This window comes from Chenopodium album, chromosome 19 (assembly GCF_948465745.1).
Source record: "Chenopodium album chromosome 19, dcCheAlbu1.1, whole genome shotgun sequence".
Taxonomy (NCBI): Eukaryota; Viridiplantae; Streptophyta; class Magnoliopsida; order Caryophyllales; family Amaranthaceae; genus Chenopodium; species Chenopodium album.
The window spans coordinates 35,676,607-35,694,231 of NC_137852.1; the positions used below are offsets into that span (position 1 = coordinate 35,676,607).

Sequence of the window (17,625 nt, forward strand, 5' to 3'; positions counted from 1 at the left end):
AATCCTCTTCAATAAAATCACCTCTCCAATACTTCAAATTTTATCTGTACATCTTTATCGAAATTCCATTGCATCAATACTCACTAGCCATAAAAACACAGTATGCTGCAGTAGCAATACTGGAAGCTAGCTGAACATTTCATTAAAAAATTTGACGTTACAATCTGCATATTTCCTTTCTTCCAATCCATTAATGCTGAAAGGGGAAGAAAGAGATTTCTAATGGTATTATAGCATCAACCAAAACTAATGGATACAAGCATACAACATACAGCAACAGCATATATTAAAACTAGCAAAGCAGAGTGACCTTCTCAACTCTGAAATCCACAATGATCCTGGAATCTCACTTTGGTTCTTTGTTGTTTAGACAAGGAGTACCGCGAGTCCATTATCTGCAAACCGTCACCGGAGCTTGTCTTTGATTCACATGGCCTGGATAGACGAATTCTTCAATGCAAAGTATATATCATTCAGTTTCGTTGCATCAGATGTCATTTCACACTGCCCAGAATGGTTTCAAAGAGGCAACTTGATTGGCGCTGTTCTTACATGATTCTTTCTCACCTTCCTCGACATCATCATCATCATCATCATCGTCCCCATATTCCATTAGCTTCACTAAAGTATCTGAAACGACAAAAAAACTTTCAGATATTTGTTACAAAAGTTACATGATACAGTGGTCTGAGCATGCAAAATAAACATTATATTTTATGTTTTTTCTCTAATTCAACAGTCATGGAAGGGATTTTCTTCCCCCGGGAAGTAATTCATGAAAAAAATTTTAAGCTCTGCAGCTACCTGGGACAATGGGTGGATTTAATTCATTAGAAATGGTGTCCCTGTCATTCACTTTACTGACAGAGACTGTTGACTCAAACTTAGGCAAAGATTTATGCATGCTCTTTGATGAAGGTGGTAGTGGCAGCATGCTCTTTGGTGGATTTTGTGACAGAGGCATGCTTCTTGAATCCAGGAAAGGTGTAGAACTATTCCTTGGAGGAGGAGGAAGCATGCTCTTCAAAGAGGGAGGTGGAAGACTTGTGTCTTTTTTACATGGGTCCTGGAGATCTGATTCCTGTAACAAAGTGAAAATAACAACAAATTTGTTTACGAGTATACGATGGCAAAAACGCAATATACAAAGCTAAAATTGAGCATAAATGACGGCATTGCTCTGTAAAAGTGTATCCAGGCTTCACTTAATAAGGTAAAATATTTTAATAGTAAAGTCAGGAAGGCAGGAAGAGATAGTCTGAACTTGCAAGATATTGAAGAAGAGTAACAAGCAGAGGTCAACGAATATAGTTAAAAAAAGAGATGGAGATGCAAGGGAGACAATATTTCAGCAAAAAGAGAATAGCTTGGGATTTGTTTGTTTATCGACTTTTGTTGCATATAGGATCAGCAAAAAGAGAATAGGTTGTTGAGGATTCGTTTGTTTATCACCCTTTATTGCATATTCATAAGGCTGATCAACAAACGAATTGTCAACAACCTATTCTCTTTTTAAAGAACTACATGTAGCAACAGCAGAAATGAGGAAACGAAAAAAAAATATGGCAAACTTGAAGGCACTGGAAACTGAGCAATGACAAAATTGGTGCAGCTAGGCCTGCTACCAAAATATTGTTCCAAAAGTGCAAAATAGAATGAGAGATGTCAAACTCTACAAATAGAGTCAAGAAGAATGAAAATAGGAAAAATACATATATTAAAAGCCAACAATCAAAACGACTGATCCAATAGAACAAGGAGCAAAAGCACTTGAAGCCCTCATTAGATTTACTCCCAACTGAAGCTGTAAATCCTGTGAAAACAGTCCATATCGGCCTATTAGCTGCATAGAAATCAGAGAAAATACCTGGAATAATCAGTAGAAAAGGTTAGCCATCATGGAAAGAAATAACTTTTCTAAATTAAAAATAATTGTGCAACGGTGTGCGTGTGCAATTTGAATAGCTTAATTAAAGAATTATTACTACCTTTGTCACAACTTCACTGCCACATAGATAAACATGCATATTAAGGGGAACCAAATATGGCCACTAGGAAATAATTACTACTTTTGTCAAAATTTCACTGCCACATTGATAAAAACATGCATACTTAACTGGAGTTATGCAATTATAATACAGAATAACAAAAATAGGAGAACATTTAATATTCCAAGTTGGAAAGAACAGTCAAGGTGAAACAAAGGGAGAGTCAAAGGAGTGTCAATATAATAGGACATGGTCCAGGACACATCACAGTATGAGCTAATCATGACTAAAAATTTTTTTTTTTTTTTTTTTTTTTTTTGAAGACTAACAAGTTCTAGCAATGATACATCCACTCTAATAACCAAAATATTATTGGATTGTTAGTCAATCAAGAAAGCTATCTAGACTAAAATGATGCAAACTCAAACAATTGATGCTAGTTAAGATAAGTGCATACAAGTATGAAATTCTATCACAAATTCTAGCAAGCAGTTTTGTCATAACCCCAAGGTCCCCAACAAAGTCAAATCATATTCCAATAAGAAAAATGAACAATAGCAAGTGTTCATGGGTTATCTAATAGAAATCAACTGCACTGAATTCTTATTTGTGTTATATGAAGCATACAGAAGTGAAAAAATCACTTACAAAGGAAATTTAAGAGCATGAGAGAACTTGGATAATAAATATATGTGTGAGTATAAAAATAGAATATTTAATCCAAAAAAAACACTAATCTAACTCCTTTTACAATGTGGCTTGCTTTCTCTTTGACTTTCACCTAATTTTCCTTCAAAAACATTAGAAACTAAATATATGGGATTAACGCTTTGATTGATTGATTGATAAGAAACTAAAAAATAGTTAAGAGCATCGGAAAAAAATTAAATTTGACAAATATTAACGAGCAGTGGAAGTTTAGATGCATGGATGTATAAGTATAATATATTTTCCAAGCGTTGTTTATCAAAAAGGAGACAAAAAATAATGACAAACTATTACAGCCATGTTTTCCAAAACATTTAAATTCATATGAGAAAGAACAGGACTAAGAGATATCAAAGAATGTTAACCACTGATGAAGGTGGGAAACAGGAATGTAGAAAAGAATGTTACCATAGTGTATTACCATTATTATTAACAAGTAATAATAATAATAATGCCTAGTCTGGTATGCTTGTTAATGATATGTTAAAGACTTATGGTCAACATTATAAAACTGCAGCCCTAATTATAGTGTTTTTAAGGATAAGTAATTAGAATCCTATTAAAGCTAGACAATGAAAACTGATAAACCTTGTCATCAAAGTGTAGTTATGAGCCTATGATACTTAAACTCTTCATTTTACCTTGAGTATTTATGTTGCATAAATGACACTCCAGATACGTATAAACACTTTGACATTCAATTTTGTTCATAAAATATAAATTCCACTCAAGTATATGTGCATATGGACACTGCACTTGTATACTATTCCATATGACCATACCAACACATCAATATTCATGAGTGTTCCTTTATCAACTTATAAAGAACATTCCATGTCAGACTACTGAATACGTACTTTAGCTTTGACACCTAAATAAAAGTCTTTGCATCATAGAAGTGCTTCACTATTACTTATTTACTTGTATCACGTATGATGCCTGGCTCTGGATTACAGAGTGCTTAGGAAAATAGAAACACAAAGTATATAGATAGTTCTCGGGATAAACACTATATCACTGACAACCACCCAATTTCTCCCTCTAAAAAGGTGAAATGAAAAACATAATTGTCACAAAACATTAAATCACTAGTGAAGGTATGGTATGATCTTCCATGATCAAGGCAACGTAACGAATTCTTGTTAAAATTAGGCCAGAACAGAATTCTGGTCAGAAGAGATCACTTTTACGTTTACTTGCTACCAAATATCTTTAAGTTTGTATTATTAAATAAGTAATGAAATTTTAGATGTGTGGAAAGTCCCCATTGACACAAGATTAACAAGATCCCTCACAATAATGTCTTTTCTTACAAATAGCGTTGAAGTGTAGTCAAAGTTCAGTAAGAAAAAAAGATCGGACTAAAGCAGACTAGAAAGATTCATACCAGGCAAGACCAAATTTGACAGATTCATACCAGACTTTTATAATTTCAAACCACGTGAAGAGAGCATAAACACATTACACATGTGTCTAGTCCAGCTTCTTTATGGGAATAAGTTGCAACTTTAGATATTCTTTCAGCAACCTCTTTAGGGATTCTGTGCAAATCTTGCACAATGTTAACATCTGAATGCAACATTTTTCTCCGATTTATATCATTTGTGGACTCTAGCCCCATTGATCTCCTCATTCAGAAGAGTATCAATACCAAAAATTTAGGGCCAAGGACAAGAGTCAATTTTACACTTCAATGTCCTCTAGATTCAATTCATTCAAATCTACATAACAAACAAGGCAGACAAAACATACCTTGGGGCTCTATATTCAGTGGGTGGGTCATATTTTCCTACATTTACTATTTTACAAAACAAATCAGGTAAGATATGGAGAACACAGCTTTCTTCTTTATGTGAAAAACATGTACCATTTAAAATGTTAATATTCTTCTTATTCTTACCCTCAACTTAACTAGAAGTCCAGTCACTTTTACCCACTTCAGCCCATACAAGAAAATTCATTGAGATACTTTTGTCAATCAATTAATTATAGTGAAAATTCTTTGCTTACAAAATAAATTTAATAGAAAATATCTCACTCCAGCTGGACGAACCAAAAATTAGGGTACCTGTTGGGAGACAGCAACTCTATTTACAGCTGCAGGCAACTCTTGGAATTTCCGCTTACGCTTTTCTGACTCTGATAAGCTTTTTGACATCACCCTTGAAGTTGATGTAGCAGGATCAACTGTAGAGGAGACTGCGCCTGACTGTCTAAGAGCTAATCCCACTTGCTGCAAAGGTGTGGCCTGCGGATATATTCCAGCATATGCACTGTAGCTAGTACAGGCAGTCAGTGGCTGGGAATAAGGAAGCCCATTTGTTTGGGCATGGCCAGGAGGAAGCATGGCTCCATGTTGCACTACCTGCCCATAAGAAAAGGAAGTTGGAACCACTGCTCCAACAACCAAAGGAACAGCTACTCCTGGCATTGAAGTTGCAGCAGAACTCAAGTTTGGTTGCATTTCTGCCCCTGAACTCTGAACGCCGACCAACAATTGTTGTGGGGGTGGAACAGCACCATAAACTTTGCATGATGAGACCCTGTACCACAAAACTGTACTTAATACAATGTACAGCACCAATTTTAATACCTAGAAAATAAATAAAACATATTGGAGTCCACCAACAAACAGGGAAGGCTGATGATAAGTTGACACAGATTGGTTCAATACAAACAATTTAAATCAATGCAGCCACAAATTAACGTTATGCAACACAAAAGAGGAAAAAAACTGCACCCGTCCTGCTATATCATGTCTCAAAAAATGCATTTGAATTTAATGCTTATATAACGAAATTACTTTTCCAGTATTTGCATAAAGGATAGTCTAACACAAAACCATATCAAACAAATATTCATACGTAAGAACTACCTATTTGCACCACACTCTCTACTGATTGTGTCCAAAAGATTTTCCGCTAAAAGTTTTGCATCTTCAAGGCTCTTTTGATTGCTACTGGACAACAGTAAATGTAAAGGTTGCTGTCCCTCTAGGAAGCATGAAAAACAAACAAAGTGAGACTCGCTCTAAATTAATAAATACTGCCAGAAAAGACAGAGATGCCTCTGAACAGAATAAAGTTGGAAAAAAAATAATTAAAAAATAATGAGGCGGCTCTAAAAGGTTTTAAAAAAAAAAATGGAGGAATGGATACCTTCACCCTGAATGTTCCCAGGATACCCTGAACCACGCCCACGTAGTACAACTGTTGCTCCTGTTTCATTTATAATGTGATTTATATATTGGTCCTGCAAGTACAAAAACCAACCACCACCAACCAAAAAAAAAAAAACATCTCTCCCAATGTATGGAGACATCAGGGAAAGCTCAGACATTAGAAACTCTCGCATAAATCATGCATAACAAGAAAATTAGAATTTATTGTATTCATCAGAAGGTTGAGAAAAAAGAAACTATATTATCAACCAGAACTCTCAGAATTCATCCAAAAGCAACCAAAATATTTTAGAATGATGGTTTGAGACAATCTCAAAAAACATGAAACCACTGGTAGTGTTTTTTTTTTTTTTTTTTGGGAGGGGAATGAAACCACCGGTAGTGATATCACTATAAACATTTTCCACAATGGCATGAAGTTGCAATGAATAATAAGTAAACTCATCTATAGATGATATTATAATATTTTTGGTTCAAAATGACCTATTAAATACGCACTTTTGGAAATTAATATTAAAAAATCAGCAAAATAATATTATTTTTAAATAAAAAAAAAAATCCAAAAAAAAAAACCGCCCAAAATCAAAGTTTAGGCAACACTTCCCACTGACAATTTTTCGCCAAATTTATCAAAGGGCCCACTAAATTATTCCCTCCAAGGGCTCCAACTACCTATGAATTACTAAATCAAACCTCTTGTATTTAAAATATCTTCCTTCTTACCTTAGATTCAAAACACAAAACTAATTCAAGCTGCCAAAAGCTTTAATGATTGATTGATTTCTTTAACAATAGGCATGATTCTTTAATAATGTATCCATGAATATAGGGGTTAGGGTTTATATACAGTTGTGGTTCACCCAATTCTAAAGATTAGGGATTTCAAGTAGGGGGATTAGAGTTCTTCAGTAGACTTAGAGGATTTCATTTTGGGGATTTAAAGTTACCAATTACCATGGTGAAAGGTTTTTCTTAACTTAACAATAAAACAGTTTTGGAGAAAAGTTGTTCAAGAAATTTGATTTCACTTTCAATAAGAGCATCTCCAATGGTAAGCTACAAAGGCTTGTAGCTTGCTTTGCCATGTCAACTTTTAGAGCTACAACCTTTTTAAGCTACAAAGTACTTCAATGGTAGTTTTAGCTTGATTTGCCACATCAATATTATTTTTATTTAAAAATTGTAAAAAAAAAATAAATAAATAAATAAAACTATGAAAAGTGAAAGATACAGATTACAATCATTACATTACGAGTGAAATTGTTACGTGAAACCTATTGTCTTGTAAAATCCTATTAAAAAAATAATAATCTTCTCACCAAAAAAAAGTCAATATCACTTATCTATATGTGATAATGATGAAAATAATATCTTAGTATTATTTTTGTTGAAAAAGATAAAAAATGATATTTTTTAATTTAATTTATAAATATTGATATTTTTTTAATTTAATTTATAAATATTTAATATTTCCAAGCAGTGTAGCTTAACTCGGCAGTACTGCTCAAGAGAGCAAGTATTTCAATAGTGCTCCAATAGTTAAGCAACACTTCTATTATTTTTCATATTTGCAAGCAAGTCCTTAAAAAACACCATTGGAGATGCTCTAAGAAAGAAATGAGGACGTTGGGGGAGACAAAAATAAGAGGGGTAGAACTGACTTTTCACAAGCCAAAAATCGAAAGAGGAAAAAAAAAATAAGGGCCCTTAGTTGGAACCACTTGTAAATAGCGCAACCCAAACTTTTTGAGATTTTTGGGTAGCTTATCATTACAAAAAAAAAAAAAAATAATAATAATAATTAATATTGGTAATTAAAAGGTAGTTTATTACAAAAGTGTGTAATTTAATTGGTAGTTTCTACCAAAGATCATGATTTTATTTGCACTATTTTTCCTGTTACGAAATAGGTGTAATCCACTATTGAATGTCAAATATAGGATGGAGAAGCAAAGATAGTTTATGTCTTTCAATATTAATGTACATTAGTAAGAAGGCAGGTGTAAGATGTGAAATTGACTCACATTTGGACCACGTATTCTTGCAACCATGTTTAGTGATGGATCTGCATCAAAGCCCAAATAGATACATGTGCTAAATGGCTGAGATACCTGATTACATTGTGATAAACAAAAACTTAGCTTTGGATAAAATTCAACAAATAATTTGAAATTCTGGTACAGTTTATGCCTGCACAAGATCTAGAACTAGCAAGCAAGTTTCGAACCTGTTTCAGCATATCCTCAACCATGGCAGCTGCACGATCTACTGCAAGGATCCGTTCCGATGTCTCTTTCAACTGCAATAAAGTCCACACTTAAATTATCGGATAACATTTTTTATTTTATTTTTTTGAATAGCTAAATTCTCAGATAACATAATTCTGTCATAACAGAGGCACTTTTTACAGATCCATTCTTTAATTTCCACCCCCTCCCCCTATCCTCTCCTCTATAAAGCATTCAAAAAGTACTATATATAGAAGTGTACCAGATGGATTTATCTTTATAATGCACCAACTGATAAAATCTCTAAAAAAAAAAAACACATCAATGTGTTTTTCTTAATCAAATTACAAAACAGAATATTGTAGATTTTCCATGGTTAGCAAATCACTAAGGATAACATGTATCAGAACCATAAGAATCTGTGAACAAAATGCTTTCCTTAGTTGGTGATCAAATCTCAAAGGTATTCTAGGGCATTATGTACACGTCCTAGACTGGCAAGATCAATTAACTTCTAGAAATAGATGAATCAAATTTAAAATTTCAATTATTGAAATATAAAATATTTGCATCCACTGCGTGAGGCAGGATGAGTAAATTACAGCAACCAGAGTACTTGCACCAGAATCCTTTCTTTTATCCGGCCCAACAATGAAACAAAATAAAAAAAGACTAGGGGAAAAATTCACAAGATTAATCCCAACTATTGATAGTCTTCCCAAATTAATCCCAACTATGGATTATTATAGAATAATCCCAACTATGAAGGGTGTCTTCCAAAAATGATCCGGTGTGACTTGTAACCGGTTAAGCAGGTAAAGTTTTTTTTATATTTTTATTTAAAATATCACTCTCTCTCCTCCCCTTGCCCAGCTTCATAACCACCGGTCCACCACTCCTATTCTGCTCCCCTCCACCACCCAGCCACCTACGTACGTGCACCATTTTTTGCTTGCCCTTAATGGCTCAATGTCTCCTTTGCTGCTCTCTCCTCTTAATGCCACTGTTGACCACGACCTCGGCTGCGATCACGACCTTCCCATTCTTTCCTTTCGGTGGGTGGTTTGAACAAATACCACCATTTATCGCTTTCTTTGTTAGCCACAAAACACCGCACACCATATCTACACCACTGATCAGGTATTGCCGTATTACTACTTTTACTCAACACGCACCGATCAAGTTCAGCTCCTCCAACCCCTCATATTTCCATTGCAATCTCACTTCCTTACTTCATCTTGCCCCTAATTTCTCTCCTCTTCATTCAAAAGTAATGATTGTTGTTTTTTTTTTCATTTAAATCAATGGACAAACAATAATAATTTATACAACCTCCGGTCCAAATTACTCGCAACTTTGGAATATTTTATATCTCACAAATAATACCCCAAAGTTGCAAGTAATTTGGACTGGAGGTAGTATAATGAAAAATCATAAACGATTGTACAGTAGTTGTATCTTGTATGTTGTTGTATTGGAATTTTTCAAGATACTAAGCCATAGATTATTAAATTGTAGCTATTATATTTTTTCTCATTGTTGTCATGATCAATCAACAATTTAAGCTCTTCTCTTTCTCTCTTCTTCCCTGAACTCAATAATTTAAAAAGGACAGGGTCGATTTTTTTTTTTGTAAGATATATTATTGCATATTTAAAAAAAAAAAAAAAAAAAAAAAAGTATAAGCCAATCACAATATGCCACCTCATACAAACAACCGGTTTAATAAGTTAAAATAGGTCACAAATCAATTCTAGAAGACACCTCCCATAGTTGGGATTATTTTAGAATAACCCATAGTTGGGATTAATATGAGAAGGCATCCAATAGTTGAGATTAATGGATTAATACCACCACTGCCTCTCACCACCACCGCACGCCATACAATGCCACTTTCACCCACGCCGTCCAACCATTGTCATCTCACCGGCACCACCCCGCAACCACCACCTCTACCCACTCGATAATCATCCCGAAACCAATCCTCCCACCCACCCAAAACCACCCCACCATCCAAAACCCATACTCCACCGTCCCAAAACCATACCCCACCACACGAAAGCCACCCTTCCCTAAGAAAATATAATAATAATAATAATCCCACCTTGAAAATCCATTGATACCCACTCATAACCACCAACACCCATCCAAAACCCACACCCTAGAAATTCGAAAAGAGATACCAAGATTATTATTGAAAACATACCTTCTAATATCATCCATTATGGTTTTACATGGTCAAATTCGACCTTCAAAACCTTAGAATCTACAATCTAGTGTTTTCATGGTCAAATTTGACCTTCAAAACCTAAAAGATAACAATGGCGTGATAAAACAATTAAAGAATGAGGATGGAGAAGGAGAGCGGCAGCAACATGGTTGCAGGGAGGAGAGTGGCGACGATGGTGGTAAGGAGGGGGAGTGGTGTGGATGGAGGGTGGTGATGACTCCATGAGAGTGGGTGGAAAATAATGTAGCAAGGATGAAAGAAGGAAGATATGAGATACCAAACAGCACCCTATATCAAAGTAAGTTACATTCTTTTCTCCTTCCTCTTTCTTTAACTCATTCCCTTTCCCCTAAATGAACAAAATGACCCTAAATCCCTTTCAAGCTGTTTTGTTAGCTATTTTTCAAATTCCCTTACCCCAATTTCCTATTTTAATTCTTGCTCACATCAAGGGTTATTCCATTATCCTCTACCCCCTTCATGTACTCCACCACCACCACCTAACCACCGGTCCACAAAACATAAAACCTACTGTCTTGGTTTTAAAAAGTGCGCCTCGGGCGCGCCTAGGCGCGCCTCAGGCCCAGGATCTGGGAAATGGGCTTTAGCTAGTCGAGGCTCAGACACCTACGGAAGGCGCGCGCCTCGTGCGCCTCAAAGCGCCTTGGGTAAGGTGCGCCTTTGCGCCTCAAGGAAAATAACTAAGGTTTAAGTTATAATTTGAAGAATGGTGGACATTTTTTTCAAATTCAGACTGCCTTAGGTTTGCATGTATCATTATTTAATTTATAATGAATCTTTTTAATTGGTATCAAGTACAATCAAAGTAAAATCTAATTTGAAATAAATATATAAATACATGCGCCTTGCATACAAAAGGCACGCGCCTTCGCCTTGCGCCTCGCGCCTAGGCTGCAAGGACCATTTGCGCCTTGGTGCGCCTTGCGCCTTTTAAAACTAAGCCTACTGTCACCCAACCCACATCCAACCGAGAATTCCTTATCCTAACCACCAACATCCATCAAAACCTGACCTCCACGATCACCCACACCAATACCCACCAACTTCTCCAACCAAAAACAAAGGTCAACCCACCATCAATAGTGACTAGCCAACATCTCCATTTGAACCTTGATGACTATATCCGACCGCCAAAGTTAAAGGTCTAGGATTAGATCCACACATAACATGTGAGGATGACTTAAAAGAAGAAAATTATTGTATTCCCTTCTTCAAGAGCATAATAGTAGAGCATGTATATATATTGCTTTAATAAAAGGGATTTTCCATATGGTACCACTATACAATTGTCTTTTCTATATGGGACCCAAAATTGCTCTTTCTTCCATGCAGTACCATCGAAGATTCGTGTTAAATGAAACGGTAACAGCTGTAACACTCTGTTAATTGGGACGTTAATTACACATTCCACAATAATTTAACATGTTTGTCCTTCCTAGGAAATTACGTTTTTACCCTTAGCTGATTACACATTCCTCCTTTCTCCTTCAACTTTACTCAGTGCTCCTCGCCTCCTCATGTTCATTCTCCTTATTCTCTCTCTTCCTTTTCAAATTCACTCTCTCTCTCTTCAATTCATGAAAACTCCTGCAATGTTTTATGCTTTGTTAATACTTAATAGGATTCCTATATATTTTTTGTATTTGATTTTTCGTTTCATGCTGATTTTGTTTATGTGTATTACCTTTGAATTAGTATAATTTATTCAAGGTGAAATTTTGATTTTGTTCAGCTAGTCAGGTCTTTGATTATGAATTAGTGCTTGACTATAAGTGAGCTTTGCATTAATTTGGCCAAAATTTATGTACGAACTAGCTTTAAATTTGGTGGAAAAATAGATTTGAGCTATAATTTTACTCCATATTCTTTTTCGTCTTCCTTTGCGATTAGCAATAACATACGAGTATCAAATTGAAATTGTCAAAGTGAGATGATTCATGTGCACTCCTTCACATGTCGATGAGATTGACTGTTTAGTGGGTGGTAGTCTCAAGGGAAGCCAAGGATTGATAATATTGTGTTCTTCATGATGTCCATTCTAACTTTGGAGTTTTTGGTCTGGAATTACGAGGGTGGAATCTTTAGATGCTCATCGTTGGCTGATGCAAGCTTCTTATTAGAGTTTGATAACAAATAATCAAGAAATGATTTTGATAGTGCACCACTCAGCTAAGTAACGTCTCGTTTAACAGACTGTTACTGTTTCAATTGACACTAATCTTTGGTGGTACCGTGAGGAAAAAAGAACAATTTTGACGACCATAAGGAAAAGACAATTGTATAGTGGTACCATATGGAAAATCCCTTAATATAATTACTTAATAAAGATTGGACTTTTACTACTTCCCTAAAAATGCTACATCAAATAAAATTATAATTTTCATGAATAATATTATCACTTAATAACCTTAATACAATTATGTTGAGGCTAATCACAAGCTTTTCGAGCTCAAGCTTGCTCAACTTCGCTCGTTTGCCGAACCGTGCTTGAGCCAAGCAATGGAATCGTTTATGAGTCAGCTTAACTCAATATCACCCCTAGTTTCGACACACTACCAGTTTACATATATGAATTAATGAGCATGAAATGACATTTTCTACTTTATCTAGCCATTTCATTTCATTTCATTCCATTAAAAAAAGTAAATAATACAAGGCAATACAATTAAAGGGGAAAAAGAGGGAGATAATCAGGGGCACGTAACATACATGAGCTCCAGCAGATACGTGAAGGTAAAGTGGTTTATCACCATCTGGTACTGCATTGGGTGGTCGATACTTGCCCCTGGAGGATATGTCGTCATCAAAAACAAGATATGAAAAGGAGAAGATATAACACAAACAACCATCAGTAAGGCTTTCAAGAGCCTCCAAGAACAGACTAACCTAGTTATTACGACTGCACCAGTACACTTTTGAATCTGCACTTGTAAACCAAACAGTGCATGAGTCTCCTCGTAAAGTAATAATACTTATATCAAACGATGTTTACATCAGCCAGCCTATGCTTTCAAGTTGGTACTTGGTACCCCTTACTTAAGGGTGTGGGTTTTTTGAAACAAAAAATTACAATATTTCCATCTGAAATGCGGAAAAAATAAAATAAAATAATAGTATTGGTCTATGGAAATTCACCTCTTCCTGTGTCTGACGTTTTGTCAGCTTGTAACGCATAGCTGGATCTGCATCATTTATAACAATTTCTCTTGCTATTATGAGATCATCCTGAATCTTCGGCTATAATGCCAGAATGATACTTAAAGATAAGTAAATGAAGTAAATCAAGAAAATCCTGAACTAGTACAAAACAAGCAGATTGGTCAATTGGACAACCACTTAACATAGGTATTATTATGCACTCCAAAAAAAAAAAGGAGAAGCAGTTTCATTAAATACACATGATGAACAAACACATTGCTCACCCAAAAACCATGGATGCAGACACTCACACCAGATAACCCATCTTCTTTTCATTAAGACAACCAAAAGAAAACATCACCATTCACAGCCACACAAGTTAGATAAATCACAAAATTGTTGATATGCATACAGAGACTTTCACTCAAATAAGAAAAAATACAGTATGTATAAAAGATTACAAGAGTTATATCAAGTACCACTATAACTAAAAATATAGAAAATAACATAAATCTATAATTCTAAGACAAGACAACTACACAGCTCACCTCAATCAGTTTTTGTACCACAGCAGCAGCTTGTTGTTGCACAGAGGCCTGAATACTGACATAAGAAGATTTCGTGGAACTGTTTGAAGCAGCACACGAAGCTGAAACCGCTCCTGGAAGAGATATACCAGAGCTAGCTACAGTGTTCATGGGTAGCATTCCAGGTAAAACTCCACAAGAGACAAAAGATTCATCAGGCTGATCCCACCTCCTCTTCTTTCTGCAACAATTGTTGAACATTATTGCAAAAAATAAAAGTAAAAAGAAAAATTACAATATAATGCTATAAATAAAGTCTTAAAGTGATAAAGGTGTTACAGCAAGAGCAAACTTTTTACAATGATAAAACTTCGAACACTAATCATTAAGGGTAAAAAGTGACAGCAGTAGCAGTCAGGGTGTCACAGATACAGCACCTCACAAGTTTTAAATCAGTACTTGACTACTTGCAGCCGTCAAAGTGTTAACTGAACTGCAAGTGTTGTGATTCTAGGGTCTTGGGAAAATATATCTAAATCGTACAAGATTATCTACTTCCAAACACTATCTTGTTATTTTAAAATGGGGAATAAAAATTTTAAGAGTATCTACCTTAAAATAACGGAATGGAATATAACAACTAATGCAGTGACATAAAGGGATCCAATGAAGAGGGGAATTAGGAATTTTGGATAATGGACCAAGTGTCAACTCACTTCAATCACATTCTGCCTCTAGGATTATGAAGCACAACCATCCTCTTAACTACCTTCTCACCCATTGAATAAACCAAGGAGATAGGAGAGCTTAACCTCATTTGCAAAACTTTCTTAACACCAAAAAAGAAAAACCTCTTACTGATATTGTAGTGCCAAAACGGCAAAACCTAGCCCTGTTTGACAGCATCTTCTATAAGAACTTAGCAAATCAACAATAGGTGCATCCATGCATAATGGAGACGTATTCACTATCCAATAAATCAGACTCATTCTCAGGAAGATGATCTCACTTAAAACAAAATAAACCACTAGACAACCTCTCACAAGTCACATACTCATATAGCTCATACCCTTAGCCAATTTTCATACTCCCTCCCTATTATGAATCTTGACAATATCATTCCAGATAGTGAATATCCTTATGTCACGGAATGAAGCTGTAGAATTACACTCGTTTTTTTGGCAACTACCTACTTCGATTGACTACAGTCGTTAAATACTACAGAAGTATTCGATTCAATCAATTTACTTTTGCTCTATATGGCCATGGTCTAAACTATAGTCCGATGTTATGTACTCGTACCCAACAACATACAACAGTTTTAGTAACAAAACTTACAATGCTACTTTAGGGTCTATAACCCATTAAAGTAATAGCTTCCATTAACCAACAATCATCCACAAAAATTACAATTTACGCCATGCCGTAGTTCCATCATACTTCGTAAATTTTACAGAATACACACCTTAATTCATCAAAATTGCAGAAAAAATCATCAAAAAGAAAAATAAACTCATGGTCAAACACCCAATTGCAAGTTAATTACTTGGTATTCAACCACAATCTTCATCCAAAAAAATAGAAATCGAAAAAAACAACATAGATCCATTTATACAACAATAACAAGAAGAAATAAGTGAGAATTAAAGAAGTTAAATTAGACAATAGTTTGAGTTAGAATTCATGAAATTGGAATTGGAAAACAAATTACGAGAATAATATGAATTGGTGAAAATTGGAAATTAGAGAATTTAGTGAGAAGAGTAAACCTTTGCTTGGAGATTGAAGGTTGATTTTCTACAACGCAATCCTGAGTCATAGCTTTTGGTTCGTTGATTTTGGTCGCCGGTGAAGAACAAACGGTGGACTGGAGGTGAGGTGTTGAAGGGATGTTCGTCATTTTTCTGTCTTCCAATCTTCTGTTATTACCCTTTTGTCTTGCAAAGGGTATTTGCCTATTTGGGGTCAGCGGACTTAAATACTCCCTCCGTTTTGTGATGATCGTAAATGTGGGATTAAAAGAAGAATCAATCCATCAATAATCTATCTATCTATCTATATCTATCTATCTATAAATCTATAAATCTATAAATATAACTAAAGTAGCAACCGCTGACATCATATTGTCCGTGGCGGCTTTATAAAAAAAAAAATTCCCGCCTAATTAAAATATGATGTCACTATAATTTTCTTTGGTTTCAAAATTCAAATTTAATTTCATCTCCTTTCAATTATCTGTACACACAAATTTATTTATTTTCAGTCTATCACCAACTCTCTGTATCTAATGCATCTTTCCCCTATGCTTCATAAAATATATACTTCGTAAAATGTATACTCTTTGTTTTTTTTTATTTTTTTTATTTTTTATTTTTTAATAGCATATACTCTATGTTTCTTATATGAGGTAATTATTAAAATGAATACATAAAATACATACTCTACCTATCAAAGAGATTTTTAATGTCGTGCATCGCACAAGATTAATCTAGTCTATAAACTAAAGGAACAACTGCTGACATCATATTGTCCACGTGGCAGCTTTATAAGAAAAAATTTCCCGCCTAAATAAAAATCTGACGTCATTATATTTTCTTTGGTTTCAAATTTCAAATTTAATTTATCCTCCTCTCAATTTATCTATACTCTTTAATTTATTTATTTTTCTTCTATCACCAACTATTGGTATCTAATACATCTTTCCCTTATGCTTCATCGAACAAAATACGATGTATACATTTATTCTATTTTCCTGTATATATTACAAGTTTAAAATCATTATTTATTTGTTTAATTAAATTCGTATATTAAAAATCTAACTTTTATGTATGTGCTTAAATTTTCATATTCGGTTTGTTCTTCTTCAAAATTAATTTTATAAAATTAGCATTTACAACTAATGGTTATATCTCAATAATTTTTCTGATACGTAATAATACATAAAATTTATATACTCTATATTTCCGTGCATCGCACGGGACTAATCTAGTAACTTAATCCGTGTAACTTAATACTAAATTACAGCAAGTATAAATACCTAAAATTAATACAAGTAAGTATGGTGTTTTTTTCTGAAAAAAAAAAGATAGAAATCCGGGTATCCTATGTCCCAACCCGAATAATTCAAGTACCCAAAACCCGAGTACCCAAGATATTCGGGCCGGGACATGGGACGAATTCAAAACTACCCGAAACTCCGGGTACCGGGTACCCGGATTTGAGCACCCCTACTAATGTAGTGTTATGCATTTGCAAATGCATAACAAATACTAAAATATTAAAAGTCACATGAAAAAAAGAGAAAGAAAGAAAGAAAAAGATGTGTGGGACCACTTCTAATTATACCATTGAAAGTTTATATAATACCATTAGTTATTTAGTGATACTATATATGCACGTAGTTAGTACCACTGAATGCATATGTAGTACCATTGAATGGATATATAATCCCTCACATTTTTCGATATAATTAAAATGTATTAGTTTATTATTTACAATTATTTATAAAATACTTCTATTTTTTTATTTTATAAGTATGAATTATTTTGAGGAAAATAATAAGATTTTATTAAACTATTAAGTTTAGTCTAATTACAACTTCTTT

The 17,625-nt window shown here is 34.4% G+C and overlaps 1 protein-coding gene across 4 annotated transcripts; it reads right to left on the bottom strand.

Moving 5' to 3' along the window:
• Positions 1-53: 53 nt before the first annotated feature.
• Positions 54-15,979, bottom strand: LOC145593595 (protein RIK-like). 4 transcript variants are annotated; one of them, XM_081649866.1, is made up of 12 exons: positions 15,791-15,977; positions 14,043-14,262; positions 13,492-13,593; positions 13,243-13,277; positions 13,066-13,141; positions 8,105-8,176; positions 7,902-7,988; positions 5,855-5,948; positions 5,572-5,689; positions 4,765-5,239; positions 805-1,081; positions 54-630 (listed from the first exon to the last, which is right to left on the bottom strand). In XM_081649866.1, exons 1-12 carry the CDS (start codon positions 15,919-15,921, stop codon positions 500-502), a joined length of 1,818 nt encoding a protein of 605 aa, XP_081505992.1. In that variant the 5' UTR covers positions 15,922-15,977; the 3' UTR covers positions 54-499. The 4 variants fall into 4 exon arrangements, with proteins under 4 accessions (XP_081505992.1, XP_081505995.1, XP_081505994.1 ...); XM_081649869.1 differs by lacking the exon at positions 54-630 and adding an exon at positions 1,713-1,813 and having other exon boundaries at positions 943-1,081; positions 15,791-15,979; XM_081649868.1 differs by lacking the exon at positions 54-630 and adding an exon at positions 1,713-1,843 and having other exon boundaries at positions 943-1,081; positions 15,791-15,979.
• Positions 15,980-17,625: the final 1,646 nt, after the last annotated feature.